The sequence below is a fragment of the Girardinichthys multiradiatus genome, chromosome 5 (genome assembly GCF_021462225.1).
Source record: "Girardinichthys multiradiatus isolate DD_20200921_A chromosome 5, DD_fGirMul_XY1, whole genome shotgun sequence".
In the NCBI taxonomy this organism is placed as follows: domain Eukaryota; kingdom Metazoa; phylum Chordata; class Actinopteri; order Cyprinodontiformes; family Goodeidae; genus Girardinichthys; species Girardinichthys multiradiatus.
In genome coordinates, this window is record NC_061798.1 from 44408071 (window position 1) to 44431091 (window position 23021).

Consider the following 23021-nt stretch of genomic DNA (forward strand, 5'->3'; position numbering starts at 1 on the left):
GGATAGCTATTAGTTTTGCACACCACAAATATGGCCTTCATGGATGAATGGCAAGGAGAAAACCACTGTTAAAAGAAAGCCATAGGAAGTCATGTTCGGAGTTTGTCATGTAGCATTTAGGGGATACAGCAAACACATGGAAAAAGTTATTATGATCAAATGACGCATACCAAGCACAATGTGTAGAGTGAAGCCAACACTGTACATCACTCTGAACACACCATCACCTTGGTGAAACACGATGGTAGTAGCTTCATGGTGCAGGGATGCTTTTCTTCAGTAGAGACAGTGAAGCTGATCAGTGTTGATGGGAAGATGGATGGAGTTAAATACAGGCCAAATTCTGAAAAAAAAACTGTTAAAGCCTGCAAAAGACTTCTGACTTGGGCAGAGGTTCACCTTCCAGCAGGGCAACAACCCCTTACATACAGCCAGAGCTACAATAGAACGGTTTAGATTAAAGCATATGTATGTGTTAAAACGGCCTAGTCAAAGACAAGACCTAAAACCAGTTGAGAATTTAAGATAAGACTTGGAAATAGATATTCACAGTTTCTGACTGAGCTTGAGCTGTTTTGATAAGAAGAACGCACAAAAAATGTTAGTTTCTAGATGTCCAAAGCTGGTAGAAACTTGCAACCACAACAAAAGGTGGTTCTACAAAACTTTCTCTCACAAGGGACAAATATTAAAATACAAACCATATATCATTTTATTTCCACTTTACAATTATTTGCTACTTAATGTTGGTCTGTCACATACGATCCCAATAAAATGCATTGAAGTTTATGACTGTAATTTGACAAAATGCGGAAAATGTTGTTTATTTAGGAATACTTTTCATGGTACTATGAATCATTGATAGCAAGCAATAATAAAAAACTTGTTCTGTTTTTTTGGTTTGTTTGTGTTTAAATAAGTTTTAAGTTTATTGTTTGCATTCATATTTTTCTGAATGTGATGAGGCTTCTTGATCAAAAACAGGCCAACTTAATCAGTCTCAGAGATGCAGAAGTTTCCCCTGACATGCACCAACCAAGTTTCCATTATAAATTGCAGAGATTTGTAAATATCTACTGATTAAAAAGACCTAAAATTGTTTCCATTTATGCATCTTGAGCAAATCCAAGGTAATCACGCAGAGTAACATAATGCTTTAAAAAGGTATTGAAAAGGAACCAGAAAAAAATTATCTAATAAATGGAAACAATATTTGAAACTCCTGTAGTTTACATTCTGTACATAAAATGAAAAAATAGCATTTTTACAAACATTAATTTACTATGTAAACAGAATTTACAATAATGAGCGTAAAATGTTCAGAGGTGAATACTGTAATGTTTCTGTTGGATTGCTGTTCATCCTCAAAAGCACCAAAATAAAACAATAAATCAGAGCTTTGTTTCTTATTCTGTCTGATCTGTCCTTGACCGGAGCAACCCCCAACAGATCATGATCTGATTCTCAATGTTTGTCTGTCAAGATCCATACATTCCCTCTGTTGCTCATGCAGTATTTCTAAAAGGGACTGGACTCTCGCTGAAGTCTGCTGGGAGTCAGCTCCTAGGAGTCAGCTCTTATACATCTGAGGTTATCGTTTGGTGGATTAGGCCTTTGTTTACAGCGAGGAAGGGACTGATCCAAAACACAAAGTTCATGATCTAAAGGACCCCAGGTCCAAGTGGCTGATGGTTAGAGCCATTCAAGGGGAGCAAGAAGTACAGTTCTCGGCATTCGAAGGAGTCAGATGAAGCTGTCAGGGCAGGTGGTTTTCCATTCAAGTCCATACTGGTGGGATTATGTATCCCTTCTGACCTGGATGGCATTTGAATCCTCCAGAGAGAGCCTAAGGGATGGATGTCAGGTCAGGTTTCCCTCCTGAACCTGTTGCTTGACCTTGAATAAGAGGATGGAAGGATGAACGGACAGAAAACACAACCAATGACTGTTTTTGTGGATGTCTTTCAGAAGAGCAGGTCAAGGGCGGAGACTGTGGGCTCCTCAGGCTTCTTGATCTCCGGTTTGGGCAGTTTGATGCGGCTCATGGCGACCACTCCACAAACGGCGAAGTGAGTCACAATGCTGCCGACCCCAAGCCAGAAAGACCAGTCTAGGGTGTCCTCCAGGACCTCCAGGGCAAAGAGGTTCTCTCGATAGTTTGCCACCCGCTCAGTCAGATGGTGGTGCTTCACAGCTGCCAGGAAACAAAGAACCCCCAGGGAACCGAAAAGAGCTGAAACAGAAAGAAGAGAAAACAAAAAGGGATTATATTGAAAGACAAAATGTCTTAGAACAGATAACAATATATATATGTATATATAAAATACTTTTTGCTTACCACCAAATGCATATATTTATACTTAAAATGTCTGTACATTAAAAACAGAGTTGAGCCAAAGTCAAAATCTTTGTCTGTGATATGTAAGATCAGAAGTTCATTTGCACTCACCATGGGCATAAATGTAAATGTTACTTTTGGTCCTAGGTTAATTTGAACCATTTTTTTTTATGGTGGCATTGTCATAAAACATACAACTTCAACAATTTTATAAAACTGGATGCACATATTTTAATTGAATGCAAATATGTGCATCTTAATATTTCTGCAACCATCAAAAAAGTCTTGACATGTTTCTGGCTGGATATCGGACCACTCTTCTTGGTAGAAGTGGTAAAGTTCCTTTGGTTTCCTAAAACACACTTGGTTTTTAAGCATGATCCAAGCATTTTCAATGGGAGATCAAGGTCTGTCTTGATGTGTGTTTGAGACCCAGTTGCAACACCCAATTGTGTTCAAGCTTCAACCATTTGACCCAAACTGTCACCCACAGATGTAAGGAAAATGATTTGGATCTTAAGGAACAATGCAGGAACCAACAAGGGATCATAAACCTGAAAATGCTTGGACAATAATGTCAACATCTGTAGTGAGGCAGGTTTTACATCACCATGGGCTGAGATGTGGGGCAATCAAGCAAAGAAGAGCTGCCCAGAAATCAACACCTTCAAGCATACTGGAATTGGCAGCTGCCAAAATGGACAAGAAAAACTCCTTCTGAAGACAACTTTTATGGTAAGAAGAGACAACGATTTAACTCTTTGGCTCCACTGACTAGAAGATTGTGTGGAGAAGATGATGTTAGGTCTTAGAAAGGGTAAAGCAGGTGGACATTAAGCATCAAGAATTGTGTTTGACCTCAACCCTTTGAAAACTAATGGATTATGCCTACAAGTCAGTTCTGTGCCAGTAATCCAATCAGCTAAAAAGTTTTACCAATTCTACTGGGAAAAGTGGTAAAATATGCAGCCAGAATGAAACCAGGAGCTTGTTGATGGCTACAGAAATTAAATGGCTTCTCTGCAACTTGCTGAAGGACGTTTGTCCAAATATTTTTTGGGGGTGTATATGTATTTATATTTCAGAACTTTACGCATAATTTTGACCCTGTGTGGATCAAAACAAATCCCAATAAAAATCAAGCTTATGCACCCAAGTTGTTTAAACAGTCAACCATGAAAAAGGAAAATGGTTGAAATTAATAATTAACAGCCCCACATGTGTTACAAGTCAAATACCCATCATCAGTGCATGTAAACCTCTCACTGGCCCTGTGATATTTCTACTAATAAATGTAATATTAAGCCTTAAAGTTTTCATACCCAGGGAAAACCTAGGTTTCAAGTAATCTTTTAATTTCACCAAGTTGTTTCTTCAGGCTAAAATTTATTCAGATCTGGAAAACTTTATTAATACCAGAAGCGAATTCAATTGCGACGCTCGTTTGTTGCAAGACTAATACTATATGATGCTTTAAGATACATTTAGACAGAAATCCCTCAATGATCCCTCAATGGCATCAACATGCCAGGGACACAGAGATCAGATCTGTTCAATGCCAGGCTTCACAATGAAATAATTGAAAAACAGGAATGCATGACCTGCTAGACATTTGCAATTGGGCATAAAAGCCCAGTGAAGAAGATTTTTTCTTCCACAGACAAGGAGCAGCAGGTCCTGTCGCCCATGGTGCGCAGTTTTCTTCGAGGGGTTTAGAGCCAGTAGGAATTACCGGAGAGGGGGTACTATGTTGATGTCCGAGTAGTGAGGAGTTATGTGAGGTAGTATAGAGCGTTGCCCCTTAGATGGATTAGTGGGTGAGTAAGGAAAGCTTGTATTCAATGAGGAGTGAGATGGGAAGCCAGTGGAGGGATTTAAGGATTGGGGGGGATGTGCTCATGTTTTTATTTTTGCTTCATCAGGATCTGGTCTGCAGTGCTCTGTACATATTGAAGTATTTGGATGTGTTTAAAGGGAATTCTGTAAAAACGTGTAGTAGTGTTGTAGTAGTCGAGTTTTAAGGAGATGAAAGCATGAACAGGTTTTTCAGCATCGGAAAAGGAAAAAAATGGACAGAGTTTGGAGATGTTCTTGAGATGAAAGGAGGAGGTCTTACAGAGGTGTTTGATGTGAGTTTCAAATGTAAGATGAGGGTCAAAATTTACAGCAAGATTAGTCACCTTAAATACTGTTATAATCCAATTAAAATGATCACAGATTAATGATTATTATCATTATTTTTAATTGACACATCTTTTACATTATTTTACAGTCTTTGATGCCTGCCTCATATCAGAAACAAACCTCTGGATTGAAAAGAAATAATTTTAAACCTAAATCTGCCAGGAGTACAAATAATGTTCTTCCCTCTGTGAAATGGGTTTAATAAATAAGGTTACAAAAGCTCATAAATAAGTAAAATATATTTCATGATTAGTTGTTTGCAATTCATAGGAAAAGTATCAGCTAAAAATGTTATGCAGCTTGTATTTGTTTACCTGTGTTTTATTTTGAAGCATAAATTATAGTCACAATGCATTGTGGGTGACAGGAGCTTAGTCTGACAGTTCCGGTGGCAAGCTGTGGCAGGGGATTCCACGAGGATGCCAGAAGGTGCCAGAAGGTGCCAGACCAGCCGTAAATGCTTGCCACGGCGGTTGCCGCTGTTTTTGTGGAAGCTAATGCTGATTATCGGCAAACGGAATGTCATTGTTGTTATAGCCTGTTACCTTTAAATAATGATGTCATTATTGATTATTATTTAATAAACAGCTTTAGACCCATAACATAAGGTGATTGTATTTACCTCACATGGAAAATAAATAGCACTATATGTGACGTGTTGAAAGGATGATGAAGATTTATTGCACAAACAGTCGGTTTATTATAGAGCATGAATGGCTATTCTGAATTGTCACTCACAGAAAATTATAAATAAATGCTTAAAAACACGCTGGATGTCTCAGGCCATAAGGCTGCCACGAGGGTGCCAGAGGATGCCACAAAGTGCCAGGGGATGGCACAGAGTGCCAGGGGATGGCACAGGGTGACAGGGGATGCCAGCGAGACAAGACTGATAGGACATTCTCCATGTATTGTTCGAAGCTCTAACCTGTTACTCAGTTGTTAGCGGCAGACTGTGATGCAGTTATTGGTTGTTTCTTAACCAACATTCTTAACCTAAATTCAAAGTCACTTCTATTTTTAATAGAAAAATATTGACAGACATACTTTTTTGATCTCTTTTGCTCAATAGTCCATAGCTCTGTTTCATTCTGCTTAGTTTGTCTTTGGCACTTGAATTACTTCTTTTCTGTTTGTATTCATGCTTTATGATTGTTTTAGATCAGTGTGCGAAATACAACATAACCCCATATTTCATGAAAGAATTAACAGTAAGATACAAACTTATGGTAGTATCATTTTCTGTATGTCATTTTTGGTCTAGGCTACAAAAACTTGCTGCAGTTAATAGTGTACTAAGAACACATGATGCACCCTAGACAACGGCCCCCATGCCAGTGTGTAGGGTGTCTGTAAATTAGGGTGTGCGAGCACAACTGCAAAACATAGAAACAGATAAAAGATGTTTTTTGACTGACAGAATAAAGTGCATTTATTTGGCAAATGAGTTAAGGTTTTATTTCTGGATATGCTGGTGGGATCAATTTGAAATGGTTGCCAGATATGTGTTTGAATGCTGAATCCTGTTTAAAGTTTTAGTGAAAAGCTTACTATGCGGTATGACGCTTGTTTACACAAAGGAGGTAAGAAATAGTTGTAATAGACACAAAATGTAATATACACTGCTCAAAAAAATAAAGGGAACACTCAAATAACACATCCTAGATCTGAATGAATGAAATAATCTCATTGAATACTTTGTTCTGTACAAAATTGAATGTGCTGACAACAAAATCACACAAAAATCATGAATGGAAATCAAACGTATTAACCAGTGGAGGCCTGGATTTGGAGTCACACACAAAATTAAAGTGGAAAAACACAATACAGGCTGATCCAACTTTGATGTAATGTCCTTAAAACAAGTCAAAATTAGGCACAGTATTAGACCTGGACTAAAGCATCCACCAACTCCTGGACAGTCTGTGGTGCAACGTGACGTTGGTGGATGGAGCGAGACATGATGTCCCAGATGTGCTCAATCGGATTCAGGTCTGGGGAACGGGCGGGCCAGTCCTCCTTGCACAAAGGCGGAGGTAGCGGTCCTGCTGCTGGGTTGTTGCCCTCCTACGGCCTCCTCCACATCTCCTGGTGTACTGGCCTGTCTCCTGGTAGCGCCTCCAGGCTCTGGACACTATGCTGACAGACACAGCAAACCTTCTTGCCACAGCTTGCATTGATGTGCCATCCTGGATGAGCTGCACTACCTGAGCCACTTGTGTGGGTTGTAGAGTCCGTCTCATGCTACCACGAGTGTTAGTGACTGTCAAACTGTCCTTGTTGACGTGCCAGCTTATCAAAATGCAATCCAAGATCCAGTTAAGATGGTTTTATTTTGTCAACATTGTCAATATCCAAGGTAGAACAGTATCCAAAGCAGCATAAAAATGGATCCGTAGGATTAAACGGTGATTAAGGACAAAAAACGTATTAGCTTAAAGCGGTGAGCAAAAAAAGGTAGACCTCCCCCATCACCCACTCACTAAAATCACCCAAGCCGCAACAGGTGATCTACATTCACTAATAGCACCATGTGATCCCACGCTACGCCTATCCACAACATTCCGGCCCCTAATTATTACATCATTACACAGTAATAATTACTCATACAACACCACCACCCAAGATATACACTACATCGAAACACACATTGAGACAACATCTTCAAATAATCCATGAAGATCATTTTCAAAAAGTCAAACAGTCATTATCTCCCTTTTTTCCAAAATAGTCCATCCATAGTCAGTCAGTCATAGGCCAGAGGTTACCAGCACTTTGTTACCAGCGGCTGTGCAACAAATGCAGGACCAGATAACCATGTAGTGTCATGTAGAAATGGCTCTACCTTCATACCTCGAGGCCATGTCTGCTGGGTTATTAGTTGTGTTCACATATCTCCACTGGGAGACGCCAGAAGCCCTGAGAATCTCTGACACTCGATTCGCCACAAAAACACGGAGCCCGGAAATCTTGTTATTGAGGTATTTCAATACAGAAGTACTGTCTGTCCAAAACACTGAATCTAGGAGCGGTAGCCTTAGTTCTCTTCTCCACAGTATGTCCATGCGAACTGCCAACACAACCGCCGTCAATTCCATACGGGAAATTGTGACTGGTTTTAAAGGTGCCAGCCTGGACTTCCCCATTATGAAGGAACTATGTATTTGGGAGAGACTGTTCTGCAGCAGCAGGTAGGTAACAGCGCCATACCCCTTCTCACTTGCATCTGCAAAATGGTGCAACTGAGCGGTGATTGTTTTCCCAAAATCAGTAGATTTCAAACATCTTTTGATGCGGATGTTGTCCAACAGATGCAATTCTTCCATCCAACTTTTCCACTCTTGAGCAACTGCTGATGGAATAGCATCATCCCATCCTATTCCCTTCTGATACAGGTCTTGAAGGATTCTTTTAGCTACGAAAATGACAGGAGCTAAGAATCCCAAGGGGTCATAGAAGATGCTAACAGTGGAAAGGATCCCTCTTCGGATCAATGGTCTGTTTGGGATGGATATGCAGAACTTAAACGCATCTGACTGTAGACACCACCATACTCCCAATGCTCGTTCAACAGGCAAGATGTCACGATCCAGATCTAGGGTTTTGACTCTTTAGCTCTTTCCTCCTCAGGTATTACTGCCAAGACACAGCGGCTATTACTTATCAACTTCATTAAGTGGAAGCCGCCTTTGGCGCAGATGAGTCTGAGGTCTGAGTAAAGAGATATGGCTTCCTCTTCAGTGCCTAATGAGGCAAGACAAACATCCACATAGAAACCATATAGAATGGTATCAATCACCTGCTGGCTGAAATCTGCTTTGTTGTCTTCTGCACATTTCCGCAGGGCATAGTTAGCACAACTCGGAGATGATGTTGCTCCAAATAAATGAATGCCCATGCGGTACTCCTGCATGCCCTGATTGAAGTCACCACCAGAAAAACCTCAATAAGTCAGCATCTTCCTCTGGCACATGCACTTGATGGAACATGGCTTTAATGTCAGACATCAAAAAAACAGGCTCTTTTCTGAACCTAGTCAACACGCCAACCAGGCTATTTGTTAAATCAGGACCAGGAATGAGAATCAGGAATGACGCAGCACAGTCGAAGATGACCCGAATCTTTCCCTTGATAGGATGGTACACCCCATGGTGAGAGATACCAAACTTTTCCAACACTGCGCTCCAAATCTGTGGTTGGCACTCTTTTTGCATAACCTTTGGATAGAAGATCTTTCATGAAGGCAATGTAGTCTTTGTGGAAGTCTGTATCTCTGATCAACCTTTTCTTTAAACTTAAAGCATGTTGTTCAGCACCTTATGGCATCCTCTGGCACCCTGTGGCATCCCCTGGCACTCTGTGGCATCCCCTGGCACTCTGTGGCATCCTCTGGCACCTTGTGGCATCCTCTGGCACCCTCGTGGCAGCCTTATGGCCTGGGACATCCAGCGTGTTTTGAAGCATTTATTTATAATTTTCTGTGAGTGACAATTCAGAATAGCCATTCATGCTCTATAATAAACCAGCTGTTTGTGTAATAAATCTTTGTCATCCTTTCAACACGTCAAACACACACATAGTGCTATTTATTTTCCATGTCAAGTAAATACAATCACCTTATGTTATGGGTCTAAAGCTGTTTATTAAATAATAATCAATAATGACATAATTATTTAAAGGTAACAGGCTATAACAACAATGACAACCCATTTCCCGATAATCAGCATTAGCTTCCACAAAAACAGCGGCAACCGCCGTGGCAAGCATTTACGGCTGGTCTGGCACCTTCTGGCACCTTCTGGCATCCTCGTGGAATCCCCTGCCACCCTGCGGCAGGCTGTGGCAGCTCCGGTGGCAGCTCCACTGCCACTGGAGCTGTCAGTTCTGCCTGCCACTGCCGCAAATTGAGCTTGCTGTCTCTCTAAAAATGTGTAGCCAGTTCCTGGTCTATTCATGTCTAATTGGTGTTTTAAATCTCATCCGAGCCTCCAGAAGCAATGGCTGTAAGTTTATAAGGATTCGGAAGCTAAGGCTATGAGAATGAGTGACTTTTGCAAGCTCTGTTAGAGATCGTTTTCTTAAGTGTTTGCATCTCGTTAGCTTGTGGTACTAAATTAGTATATCGATGCAACTATTCACGCATTTTAGCGATCTAATTAGCATAACAACGGAGGGATTTAACTTTTGATACCTCCAGTACCTTTGGGATTGCACTTTTAGTTAACTTTAATGCATTATTTTGGCACTGCTGTTTCCTGACGTATTTTACTAATTGCAAACTGATTTTTATTTGTTCTATTTCTGTTTGTATATTTCAGTTTCAGTCGACCTTTTAGAGCCACGATATCACATTGTATGCTGTCTCAAGAAGAAGACTGTTAATAAAGGGAGCAAGACGCTCTGATCCTGGCTCATAAAAACGAGTTTGGTTTGCTGTAACAGTACAAATAACTTTGGGCTTAACTGTTAGTAATTTAGTAAAAAATAAAACAAAGGCTTAACAAAGACAAAACAGGTTAGAGCAAAGCAGAAAATGTTTCATTTTTTACCAGCAATAAAGTTCCACAGGTAAAGTCCTTTGTGACCTTTGATGCTCTGGTAGGGCACCTTGCGCGCGTTGTAAATGGAGAAGGACAGACTGACCAGGGCGAAGCCGACAGCCACCAGCAGGAAGAGAATCACCATCATGTGAAGACCACCATTCAGTGTCCGCACCAGCTTTGGAAAAACTGCCAAGGCAAACGGAGCAGAAGGGTCAGCTTTTTAAGTAGTGTGAACTTCTCAACGTCTTTCTTCGTTTTAATCAACCATTTATTTCCTGGCCTGTTTTAGCATTCTTTATTTGCTTGACAAACAATTTCACTTTGACCCATGAAGTTTTGAAGTGAAAAAAACCCCTCTGACACTAATTTTGTCACGATATGTGGGTGTGGAGCTGGACTTGTCTGGACCAGACACGATAGTTAGATTAAAATAATAGTTTATTTAGCAAATAATGAGAATGTACAAGGTGGCACCAAGAAAACCGAATCTGCAACACAGGAGGAACCACAGTGAACTAAGAACCTGAGTAAACAGGAATAATTAAAGTGGTAACACTAAGAGAATATAAAATACAGGGGAAAAAAAGAAATATGAAGAAACCCAAAACTCAAACACCTCAAGATCATGACAAGGGAGTAAACATGTTTGTTACTGTGCTCCATGCAAGTTAGTCTCATGCTAACTTCAGGGTTTCGTACTGAAGAATGTTTTTAACTCCTTCCTTTAGGGGTAGAGAAAACCTGACAATGTTAGTCTGGACTTTGAATATGTTTGGGTATTAGCTAATGCTTCTCTCTGCTGTTTTTTCTGTACTAACAAAGGTAGACTGACAATAAAATCCCAGCTGGGTAATTTAGCCAGGATTTCCACTTCAACTCTTTTCCAGAACACATTTTTAAAAAGAGCATTGAATAAACAATTTTTCAATTCTGCTTTGTGTGTATTTGGGTCAGTGACATCACAAGAGGTCAAGGAATTCAGCTGATCACCTGGCACTCGTAAAAGTCATGGTGGACGTTTACTATCTAATATCAATTCTGAATAATTTGAGTTACATTTAAGTTGTAAGGAGTTCAGCCTTCCTTTTTAAAGATTTATGCATTGTGTAATGTCACAAGAGGCGTGTGTGTGCCTGTAAGCTTGTTTTTGTTTGTTGTTGTTTTAATATATCATGATTTAGAACAAAATTCCAAAACAATTATAAAAATACTTGCCATGACATCCTGTTTTTTACATGTCATGGTTTAAACTTCACTTGCAATATTGCTATTAAATGCTGTGCTGACGATAGCATTTTAAATTAGCTTTATAGATCTTGATCAATATGTATATCAGATGTGGACGTAAAGGACAATCAGAGTCCATCCAAAAGTATAAATATATTAGTAGCAAGCAGAGCCTTAAGCAAACCAAATTATCCAAAAAAGTCTTCTGCGATTGCATTATTGCCAACTTTGATATTGCAATGATGACAAAAGGTAAATATATTGTCCAGCTGTAGTCCTAAAAACTGTATCTAAAGTTGATTTTACTGAAAATTGCGGAAAGTAGCTTTAAAGAAACTGTCTGAAATTTTGTACACGGTCTTTTAGGCGTGAAGCTTCTTTTTTAATTTCCCACTTTCCATATTTTTAATTCACTCATTGCACAAAATATAAAACTGTTGAAAGACCTCCAGGAATTCTGTGGCGTTACTGCTTTAAAACCTTTGCACAGCACTGTGAATGTAATTAGGTTTTCAACATCATGAACGCTCTTGAAAAGACTTCTTATGCAAAAATCATTCAGTAAATGATTTGATATTGATATCAATGTAATTATTATTTATTATTTGACATAGTTGGATTTGTTTTTCCTTTTAAATGTACAGTTTGGGTCTCCTTTACAAGTGCCTTTTATCTTACTGTATATTTTGGAGCGCCTGTTTCCGAGTCCGCACCTCTTGGTCTTTCCTCCCTGGAACAAACCGTAGTAAATGTCCCCGATAAACTGGTCCAGCTCAGGACTCGATGCGTTCACTATGTCCACCCCGGTTTTACACAGGATCCGTCCGATAACCCACCGCTCCGTGGACAGGGCCACTACCAGGAGGACCACCGAGCCGAGACACAGCGCCGAGGCTACCGAGAATGTTATTCGTTTCCACAGAGACGGCATTTTACAAGCCCATGGTGACCGGGGAAGGTCACAGGACGCCGGCCAGCGACCGCGGGGCGCGCCCGGTGATCACCATGTTTAAGGAGCCGTTCATCATCTCCTCTCAGCTGGGAAAGAGAAAAGTTATTGGGCTCAGTGTGATGTTGCATGTACTCATGTGTAAGTCACACAGGAGAAGAGTGAGAATCTAGCGGCGTCAGGGAGATCTCTTACCGGGAGAAACTCTATCCGTATCCTGAGCGCCTGGCTCTGCTCACACACACACACACACACACACACACACACACACACACACACACACACACACAAACACACACACACATTTATTCATGCGAGAAATTAACCTTTGCAGCTCAAACTTTAAATGTAGGAATTAATGTCGTTTATAGCCTGTGGATCAATCAGCTGTAAAATTAACTGCACTCCTTAATCCAAATGACAGATGTGGTTTTGTTGCAACAGCGACCATAAAGGTCAAGTGAGAGCATCAACTAATTGTGTCTGCCTTGCTTGACTGATGCTCCAGCCTTCATTTTTTCAACTCTTCGATTAAAGGAGGGGTGTTCATAGTGCGGCTCGGGGGCCATGTGTGGCCCCTGGACTGATTATGTGCAAATGCTACACGTGGCACCCAAGAATAGCCAGCTGTTTTTGTTTTTTTTAACTAGAGCAAAACCTATACTGAGTACTTATACTTAAAACATCCATCAGCTTGGTGGTATTTTAAAGCTTAAATGATAACTTGTGCATGAATCAACACTAGGAATTAACACGATTAATGTATATCTTTTTGTACAAATAAAAACCATTATATTTCACTGATTTAAGTAGCCTATTGGCATCCAAAAAAAAAAAAAATAAGGCCGTGTTAAGTAAAAATAAGTACGTGTTTTTGTAGTACAATATTTTGGAATAATATGAACAAATTCGCACATTTACCTGCTAGAGTAGATGATTTGTGACCTCTTCTGCAGTGACCTGGTCCTGCTCCAGTCTGTTGTGGAGAAGAAAGAACTGAGCCAAAAACTTAAGCGCTTAATTTACTGGTCAGTCTACATTCTGACCATCTTTGGTCATGAGACATGGCTCATGGGAGAAAAAACAAGATCTTAACCAGCTGAAGATAGCTTCCTGTGTAGGGTAACTGGGCTCTCCTTTAAAAGGTCAGGAGCTCCAGCATCCCGGCAGAATCACAAAATGATGCAGAATGTACCCTTATTAACAAATAAATCCACTTTAATTAAATATAAAAAGATATAAAAAGTTTTGATAACATCTTACCAAATTGCTAACACACAATATATTGTATGGTATATAGCTGTGCCTAAATAACAGCCTTTATCTTGGAAAAAAAAACATACATGAAGCATGCTGATTGTTAGTCAGACTGTAAATTTACTTAAAATTATACAAAAAAAAAAAAAAAAAGTATACATTTGGTGTATGTTTTCCCCTCGAATGATACACTACAAAAGCTCCACAATGTTTTTTTCTTTTTTTGTTTTGTTTTTGTAAGAAAATACATTTGTCAGGTCAAGGATTGTCCTCAAAAAAAAAAACTAGTAAAATGTGTTATTTACAAGTTTTTGCAAAGTATTTAACAAATGTATCTTCGGCACTTTCATTTTGTTTCATTTTGGCATTGCACCTTATTACTGCTTTGGTGAAATCTATCATGATGTAGTGTATTTATAATCACATAATTACTGTCAACACTGCAAATTTTTAGTTTGTTCAAGGATGTTCTGTTAGCTTTTTGTTGAAGCTGTGAGGAGTCAACAATCTGAACCGAGAAACTTTGGCGACACCTGCTGGTGAAGTGGTGAATGTACGGTACGTGGTGACGCCACGGCGCGTTGCGCAGTCTCCCTGGCAGCAGCTGAGGCCGTTTTGTCGAAGATGGCGGATTCGCTATCGACTGGGCTGGGAGAGGAGAAGGAAAAAGAAAATGAGGACAGGGAGAGGGACACCGAGGCTGTAAAAACGGACCAGAATAAGGAGAAAGACGGAATTACAGACACGCCGGGGTTTCATGATAAAAACGGCGGCGATAGAGACCGAAAAGGCAACCTGTCAGGTGAGAAATAGCTTGGTTTCTACAGTTTAACAAATTAAACTGACTGCTGGAGTCATTTTTTCTATTTATCAACAAACCTTTAGACAAGTATTTGCTTTTTGCGTTTTAGCACTGCTTTAGCTCGCAATTTATATAAATGTCAGTGAGGTGAACCTGTGCAGCAGTGTGCTGTCAGATTTAGGCTAGCAGTTGTTGTGTTTACAACATTGAGATTGGCCAAAACAACGCTACAATACGCAGAAATATCACATGCCTCCAAATATTATGTAGTTTCTTACAGCTTTTACTGGTAACACAGCTGATGTAAATTTGCAGGACAGCCTAAAGCTACCGTCCTGGTTAAACTAGACGTAGATACATTGCGCAGGCGCATTATCAAGTTTTTACAAGTGTGTGAGATGGTTCAATAGGATGGACTGTATATTTCGTCCTTAAAGTAAAGTTGTTGTTTTTTTTTTTATTCATAGCAGCAAATCCTAAGAATTAGCAAGTCATTAGCAGTGTTCTTGTTTAAGCATTTCAGGTGTACAAAGTATTTCAAATAAACTAAACACGGATAATAGGCTACAAACATCCTTGGTTGCTTTCCTGCTTCGTTTATGCTGCATTCCTCACATTACACGTTGTAATTTGGAGCAGTGCGGGTGTGACAGATGTGATGTTTTTTCCACGGAGCCCTCTAGTTGCTTTTCACGGTCCAAAAGTACTGTGTGTATGGTGCTCATAAATTCACCACAGAAGCTAGTGTGTACATGCACACAAATGCATTGCAACAAACTGGAATATCATGAAAATGTTGATTTATTTAAGTAACTGATTTTAAAAAGGGAAATTATCATACTATGCAAAATCATTACATGCAGAATGATCTATTTCAAGTGTTTTATGTGTTAATTTTGATTATTACAACAATATTCAATGTTTTGGAAAATGTTAATATGTATATATAGCAGACACTCTCCATGTGGGGTTACGCCACAAGGTGTCATAAAGCTGCATCCAGGCATGTTAAAGTAAAGTTGAGTGGAAGGAAAAAGTTTGGTAGAAAATAGTACCGTATTTTCCGCACTATAAGGCGCACCGGATTATAAGGCGCACCTTCAATGAATGGCCTATTTTAGAACTTTTTTCATATATACAGGTCCTTCTCAAAATATTAGCATATTGTGATGAAGTTAATTATTTTCCATAATGTCATGATGAAAATTTAACATTCACAAAAGATTCCTGAGGCCTTTAAAACTCCCAGCCTGGTTCATCACTCAAAACCCCAATCATGGGTAAGACTGCCGACCTGACTGCTGTCCAGAAAGCCACTATTGACACCCTCAAGCAAGAGGGTAAGACACAGAAAGAAATTTCTGAACAAATAGGCTGTTCCCAGAGTGCTGTATCAAGGCACCTCAGTGGGAAGTCTGTGGGAAGGAAAAAGTGTGGCAGAAAACGCTGCACAACGAGAAGAGGTGACCGGACCCTGAGGAAGATTGTGGAGAAGGGCCGATTCCAGACCTTGGGGGACCTGCGGAAGCAGTGGACTGAGTCTGGAGTAGAAACATCCAGAGCCACCGTGCACAGGCGTGTGCAGGAAATGGGCTACAGGTGCCGCATTCCCCAGGTCAAGCCACTTTTGAACCAGAAACAGCGGCAGAAGCGCCTGACCTGGGCTACAGAGAAGCAGCACTGGACTGTTGCTCAGTGGTCCAAAGTACTTTTTTCGGATGAAAGCAAATTCTGCATGTCATTCGGAAATCAAGGTGCCAGAGTCTGGAGGAAGACTGGGGAGAAGGAAATGCCAAAATGCCAGAAGTCCAGTGTCAAGTACCCACAGTCAGTGATGGTCTGGGGTGCCGTGTCAGCTGCTGGTGTTGGTCCACTGTGTTTTATCAAGGGCAGGGTCAATGCAGCTAGCTATCAGGAGATTTTGGAGCACTTCATGCTTCCATCTGCTGAAAAGCTTTATGGAGATGAAGATTTCATTTTTCAGCACGACCTGGCACCTGCTCACAGTGCCAAAACCACTGGTAAATGGTTTACTGACCATGGTATCACTGTGCTCAATTGGCCTGCCAACTCTCCTGACCTGAACCCCATAGAGAATCTGTGGGATATTGTGAAGAGAACGTTGAGAGACTCAAGACCCAACACTCTGGATGAGCTAAAGGCCGCTATCGAAGCATCCTGGGCCTCCATAAGACCTCAGCAGTGCCACAGGCTGATTGCCTCCATGCCACGCCGCATTGAAGCAGTCATTTCTGCAAAAGGATTCCCGACCAAGTATTGAGTGCATAACTGTACATGATTATTTGAAGGTTGACGTTTTTTGTATTAAAAACACTTTTCTTTTATTGGTCGGATGAAATATGCTAATTTTGTGAGATAGAAATTTTGGGTTTTCATGAGCTGTATGCCAAAATCATCCGTATTAAGACAATAAAAGACCTGAAATATTTCAGTTAGTGTGCAATGAATCTAAAATATATGAATGTTCAATTTTCATCATGACATTATGGAAAATAATGAACTTTATCACAATATGCTAATATTTTGAGAAGGACCTGTAGGGCGCACCGTATTATAAGGCGCATAGAATAGAAGCTACTGCAGTCAAACGTTTGACTGGGGTTGCGTTATGCATCCACTAGATGGAGCTGTGCTAAAGAGAATGTCAACAAAACAGTCAGATAAGTCAGTCAGTCAAACTTTATTAATACACTACAAACCAGCGTTCTGATAACTCCATTCACTCTCATGGTAAGGTCTCCTCTACATAGAAATCTATTGAATAGAGCCAACCGCACGTTAGGAATGCATTGGAGTCTATGAAGTTGAAGTTGAAATCAAACGTTAGTTAAAACGTGAAAGGGAACTTTTCCCTGATTCAGTAAACACGTAAAAGAAACAGTTTGATGCACTAAATCAAACGTTAGTACTGTTAACCTTTCCTGTTTCTGTCCCCTGACCGTAGTCTGATGACACAGGGGAGACGCTTTCTCCAGGGCCGAAGTTACTAGTTTCCTCGGGGTTAACTCCCTCACTCATACGTTGCTGAGTTGAACATGAAGAAACAGCATCAAAACACTGAGTTGTTGACGAGATTCGGGGTTCTTTTTAATGACTTTGCAGCACGTAAAAACACAAGGCTTACAGACTCATACACCGCTGCTCCGGTCGCCGTCTCTACCCACCCCACACACACAATAATACCGACGTCACTCCTTCACTCTTGATTCTCAGCTACGGCAGCACACAGCGCCACCTCTGTCCGGAGGAGTAATGTCAACATCTTCCACACACACACACGAAACATACACCCCACACACTGAGCTTCTAATCACATATAGTTCAGGCAATTCCTGCAACAGTACATTCAAACGTTATACACACACAAGTGGTGTTGGACTAGGAGTAAGCACAGTACAGGTGTTTACCGCTATTACTTCGGCGACACCCCTGACTACGGTAGCCGTAATGCTGCAAGCGGTGCAGCTTTGTAGTTTACCAGTCGTACTGAAACATTTGACAGAGCGCCGTGTACAACCAGTATGGATCAACCAATTAACCAATTGATCCATATATAAGACGCTCCGGATTACAAGGCGCACGTCATTTTTTGAAAACATTTAAGGTTTTTAAGTGCGCCTTATAGTGCGGAAAATACGGTACATAAGAAACAATGGATAATTGCAGCCTGGAGAAGATTCTGAAGCTAAGTTTGGAGGAGATTCCCAATGTGCAGACTGCAACTGGAGTCTGAGCTATAACAACTACCACAACCAGATAAATCCAGGACCAGATCTACAACTGTTGCCTTCCTTGTGTTAAACCACTCCTGAACTAGATCAGGGGAATGTAAATGTTGCATTTAATTTGGAAATTGAGGTTCCAGAGTCTGGAGAAAGACCAGAGAGGCACAGGAACCATGTTGTCCATTCAAGACACATTACTATGGCTTAGCCTGACATTCCTTCACCTCAGACCTTTAATTTATTAAGAAAGAGGTGAAATGGCAACTATGAAAGTGTCCTGTTGCACTATGTGTACTTTTTTATTGTACGCTATTTGTACTTTTTGTTTTTATAGCAAGTTGAACGGTTCCTCTTATCTCAAGCATTTTATTGCATTGTTGATTAGTGTTAACCTGCATATGACAAATAAACCAATAAATATTTCTATCATAGAAGGTATTATCTCACCTAACCGGGTCATGATGTTAGTCTCTGAAGAAGCCCTAATGAAGAATTAAAAAAAGTTTTTATGTCCCTTTTTCTTCCTTAAGTACCTTTTCTCTCTGTGTGATTGCTTCCAGACCTGTCTCTAGTCAGGTTCATAACCACTGAGCTCACCAGAGGTTACTTTCTGGAACACAATGAGGCCAAATACACAGAGCGCAGAGAGAAGGTGTACACCTGCCTCCGCATCCCCAAGGAGCTGGAGAAGGTAAACATATAAGGACCAAAGAAATGAATCGCTCTCATCAGTAATAAACACATATGTTTACATTTTCTTTTGTTGGGTCTTTTTGTAGCTGATGACTTTTGGCTTCTTCCTCTGCTTGGATGCGTTTCTCTACATGTTCACCCTGCTGCCCCTCCGGGTGATTCTGGCCCTTTTACGACTCCTAACTGTGCCATGCTGCGGCCTTGGGTAATCTGTATTTTTATCTATAAGGGGACATTAAAAAAGGTTTAATACATACTTTATGAGTAATTAAGCAGGATCTACATGCTGTCTATAGCAAAACGACAAAAATCATATTATTAAAGGATGCTGTAAGTTGAAAATACAAATAATCTAACTATGCCTGCAGTTGTATAATTTGCAAAAGGTGCTAAATACAGTACCTTGCAAATTATTTATACCTCTTTAAATTTTCCACACATGGTCCTGTTACAATCAAACACTGAAATGTATTTTATTGCAATATAAATACGGCATAGTTTTGAAGTGGGAAGAAAATAATACATGGCTTTTATGCTGTAACTGGTTTTCTTCCATCATTGCCCTGTATTAGAATCCATCTATTCTCTTAACAACTCTGACTAGCTTTCCCACGTCTGCCCAGAAAGGCATTGCCATAGCATGATTCTGCCACCACCATGCTTGCTCTTGGGGTTGCTGCGTTCAGGATGATGTGCAGTGTCCTTTTCATTTCTCTACACAGTTTCTTTTACTTTGTGTTGGTCTAGTACATAAAATCCTATTAAAATAGTCAAGTAAATAGAGTCAATCTAGTAACTAGACAAATAATACCTGTGCTGTGAAAATGAATTAATTCTGACTTTAAAAAAAATCAAATTCAGATTTTATCTACTGTTGTTGATAGTTGTAAGTAAAATAAAACTGGTTTAGCAATGCTTACATCTGTAAGCAGTGCAGCAATGATGTTGACCAGCAGAGGGCGATAGAGCTCTTTACTGAGCTCTGTTCAGTTTGATCGGATAATCGTATCCAGCAGCTTGTGGCCGTTTTTGTTTTTTATCACTAAACATTTTGTGTTTTGTAATTTTATGGGGGTTCAGAGGCTCCCGATTGCTCCAGCCGGCCCAAGTGTGTGACGTCCTAAAGGGCTTCATCATGGTGCTGTGTTACTCTATGATGAGCTACGTGGATTACTCCATGATGTACCACCTCATCCGGGGACAATCTGTCATCAAACTCTACATCATCTACAACATGTTGGAGGTACAGTCACATAGTTTTAGCTGTTGTTTTTTCTTTAAATTTATCAACAGATTTTATAGAAACATCTCTTCCCCACTCAATCACTGACTGTGCTTTCCTTCAGGTTGCGGATCGACTTTTCTCATCGTTTGGCCAAGACATCCTGGATGCTCTGTACTGGACTGCAACCGAGCCCAAGGAGAAGAAGAGAGCGCACATAGGAGTGATTCCTCACTTCCTCATGGCTGTGCTCTACGTCTGTATCCTCACTGGGATGGACCTCTGAGAGTCCAAATGTAGACAGACAAACAGACATAGTTATAGTAATATTTGCCAGACCACAGTCTATTTGAATTATTAATAATATTGATTTTTATGTTTTTTGTGTAAAAAAAGAAAAATAAATGAAGATTGAGCATAATTTAACATTTTCTGTTTAGGCACTAGTGGCCTTTATAACTCTCAGTATTTTTCGAAAGTGAGCTAGCAGGAAAACGTCAACGGATCAGGACTTGAACTCGCGACAACGGCCTCAAGGACTGAGGCCTCCTTACATGGGTCGCGTCCTTAACTTCTACGCCACCACCATGCCCTATAATTCACCATTTTTAGTGGTCTAATTGTCTTGAAGAACAGTTTCAGAGTGTAACTACAGCAGCTTAGAAATGCACAATAGCCTTTCATTGTCAAATGCAATACTTGCATTTTTTCAATTAATTGCACTTTAGTCATCCATCCATCCATCCATCCATCCATCCATCCATCTTTTGTATGAACACAGGAACCAATATTTATGGAAAGTTTTGATGTGGAAATGTGTTTGTAGTGTCCCCTGGACGTTTGGGATAATTTAGCTTGTGCTGTAGCCAAAAATCAGTTTTTCCTCAGCTTTTATTGATCCAGTCCTTCATGCCATTCTTATCATGGTTCAGGCCACTACACTGAATGTAGCCTTCAACTCTCATAACAAGTCTCTGCTCACCATAATGATGTCAAACAATGTAAGTGTAATTTGTTTTGCCATATTCTTTAAAAACATGGTGCAGCAGAAAGATTGAAGCTCTGTGTTTTTCCCAGTTTGTAGAAATCAAAGGAAGTGTGTTTAAGAAGTTTGAAAAGAACAACCTCTTCCAGATGTCTAACAGCGGTAAGTCGGACATAAACGGAGCCTCTGCATTAAAATCACACATGTGGGATATTTTTATCCTTGCCTCTTTAACCTGATTTAATCCAAGGTAAATTTCTGGGATCGAGCTCAGCGGCAGTAGTCAAAAAGTAGGTTAATCCAGGATTGATTTGTTTGTTTCCCGCAGACATAAAGGAGAGGTTCACCAACTACATCCTCCTGCTCATCGTCTGTCTGAGAAACATGGAGCAGTTTTCATGGAATCCCGGTAACTAATACAAACTAAGAATGCCTACAACGTTATATTGTATTAAATCCTCATGTTTTCCGATAAATGTCTGTTTTCAATGTGGTTCAGCTTGGTCCCTGTTTTCTTTGAAAACCTACGTTGATATAAATAATTTTACTGATTTTATTTTATTATGTTTGTTTTAGACCACTTTTGGGTCCTTTTCCCAGACGTAGTCATGGTCATAACCTCAGAGGTTGCTGTGGATGTTGTCAAGCACGCCTTCATCACCAAGTTCAATGACATCAGTGCTGACGTGAGTCCCTTATTGGTACTTTTACAGGTTATTTACACTCACTGATAGAAACATTTGACAGACCATGACATACCATCAATTTGGAGGTAGTTTGGGACAGATTTAAAACAGACGGGGGTGAAAACTATTTGATTCTCAAGGAGCTGGCACATCTAGAAATGGCACCAGAGACCGGTATCGTCGTGGTTGTAGTGATAATGTTACAGGCAGTTTCTGGAGCTTCTCACAGTAAAACATTGCTTCTTGGTGCTTAGCTGTTTTAATTGTTCTGTTAATGACTGGTTTTATTGAATAGTTTTGATCTGAAATTATGATTATATAAATTATTTTCCCACAATGAGTATTTTCCAAAATCTTCCAAATGTTTTTGCTAAGTTGATGAGTTATTTTGTTAGTTCAGATGTCTGTGTTTTTTTTTTTGCCCAAAATATGGAAATTATCTTTATGTAATCTGAGCAGGAGAGGGATTTTATTAGTGCATGGTGCTATGTCATCTATATCATCCATGTTGCACTCCTATTTCTAAAAGTCCTGTTTTGCTATTTAAAGAGAAATGGGGCGTTTTTTAAAAGGTTTTTGTGGCAGTAATGGCCTTTATTTGGAATATTCAGAAAGAAAATGCACAGCGGCAGAAAGGGAAAAGACATGCAGCAATGGTCCAAAGGTTGGGAATCAAACCCCGGACAGCTGGGTTAGGGTTAATAGCATCCGTTCAGGGCGCACGCTCCACCTCTACACCACGCGCCGCCAATTAGGCATGTTTTAAGTTTTTATTTACGTTTTTCTCTTTAGTCACTCAGCAAATGTTTCTCATTTGGTCGCAGTTAATCTTTTGACTGGTATTGTTGAAAATGTATTATCGTGCCTCCAACCGTAATGGCTTGAGTTTTAAACATGGCCAGCAATAGTCCTACTATTTGCAGTGTAGCTCACTGCACCCATCAAGGTTTCCCTTTACTCTTTAAGTTGGCACTTACAGTTGCAGTTGGAAGGTGACATGAACTCCTCACAGACAGGAATGTCTTATTTTAGTCTTTTAATAATCCTTTCAACTTTTCAGAATCAGCCTTATTGGCCAAGATTGTGTTCACAAACAAGAATATTTACTTTGGTTTCAAGCATTTACAGGCATTAAGTATAAATATATAAACATTAGAGGAAAAAGGAAACAGTTTGTAAATGTATGCGTATGCACAGCCATTTTTTTCTGATTCAGGATGGACTGATTATATACAATACAACTTATATATACATCCCCATGATGTTAAAGGTTCTTTAGCTGCAGACAAACCATGTGACATCAATAGTCTTCGGCTATATTTCTGTCTGAATATTTAAAACTGGTTTCCTGGGACATGCCTGGCTTTTAAGCACAGTCAGGGTTTGGGT

At 40.0% G+C, this 23021-nt stretch overlaps 2 protein-coding genes across 2 annotated transcripts in view; one reads left to right on the plus strand and one right to left on the minus strand.

The window, feature by feature from the left end:
• Positions 1 to 1207: 1207 nt before the first annotated feature.
• clrn2 (clarin 2) lies at positions 1208 to 12475 on the minus strand. The gene is made up of 3 exons (XM_047365743.1): positions 11971 to 12475; positions 10072 to 10251; positions 1208 to 2233 (listed from the first exon to the last, which is right to left on the minus strand). The coding sequence occupies exons 1-3, from the start codon at positions 12221 to 12223 to the stop codon at positions 1965 to 1967; spliced, it is 702 nt and encodes a 233-aa protein (XP_047221699.1). The 5' UTR covers positions 12224 to 12475; the 3' UTR covers positions 1208 to 1964.
• A 1235-nt stretch (positions 12476 to 13710) lies between these two features.
• The window catches only part of tapt1b (transmembrane anterior posterior transformation 1b), a 17169-nt gene continuing 7858 nt past the window's right edge, over positions 13711 to 23021 (plus strand). The window contains exons 1-9 of the mRNA XM_047365737.1: positions 13711 to 14300; positions 18607 to 18737; positions 18826 to 18944; positions 19820 to 19982; positions 20086 to 20221; positions 20865 to 20962; positions 21039 to 21108; positions 21275 to 21355; positions 21523 to 21632. Of these exons, the coding sequence (XP_047221693.1) occupies positions 14123 to 14300; positions 18607 to 18737; positions 18826 to 18944; positions 19820 to 19982; positions 20086 to 20221; positions 20865 to 20962; positions 21039 to 21108; positions 21275 to 21355; positions 21523 to 21632 (1086 nt within the window). The 5' untranslated portion in view covers positions 13711 to 14122. The remainder of the gene's footprint in view (positions 14301 to 18606; positions 18738 to 18825; positions 18945 to 19819; positions 19983 to 20085; positions 20222 to 20864; positions 20963 to 21038; positions 21109 to 21274; positions 21356 to 21522; positions 21633 to 23021) is intronic.

Coding starts and splice junctions, on each gene's coding strand:
- clrn2 (XM_047365743.1), bottom strand. CDS start 12,223: ATGCCGTCTCTGTGGAAACGAATAACATTCTCGGTAGCCTCGGCGCTG. Junction 10,252..11,970: donor CAGGCGCTCCAAAATATACA/GTAAGATAAAAG, acceptor TTGCCTTGGCAG/TTTTTCCAAAGCTGGTGCGG. Junction 2,234..10,071: donor CCTGTGGAACTTTATTGCTG/GTAAAAAATGAA, acceptor TTTCTGTTTCAG/CTCTTTTCGGTTCCCTGGGG.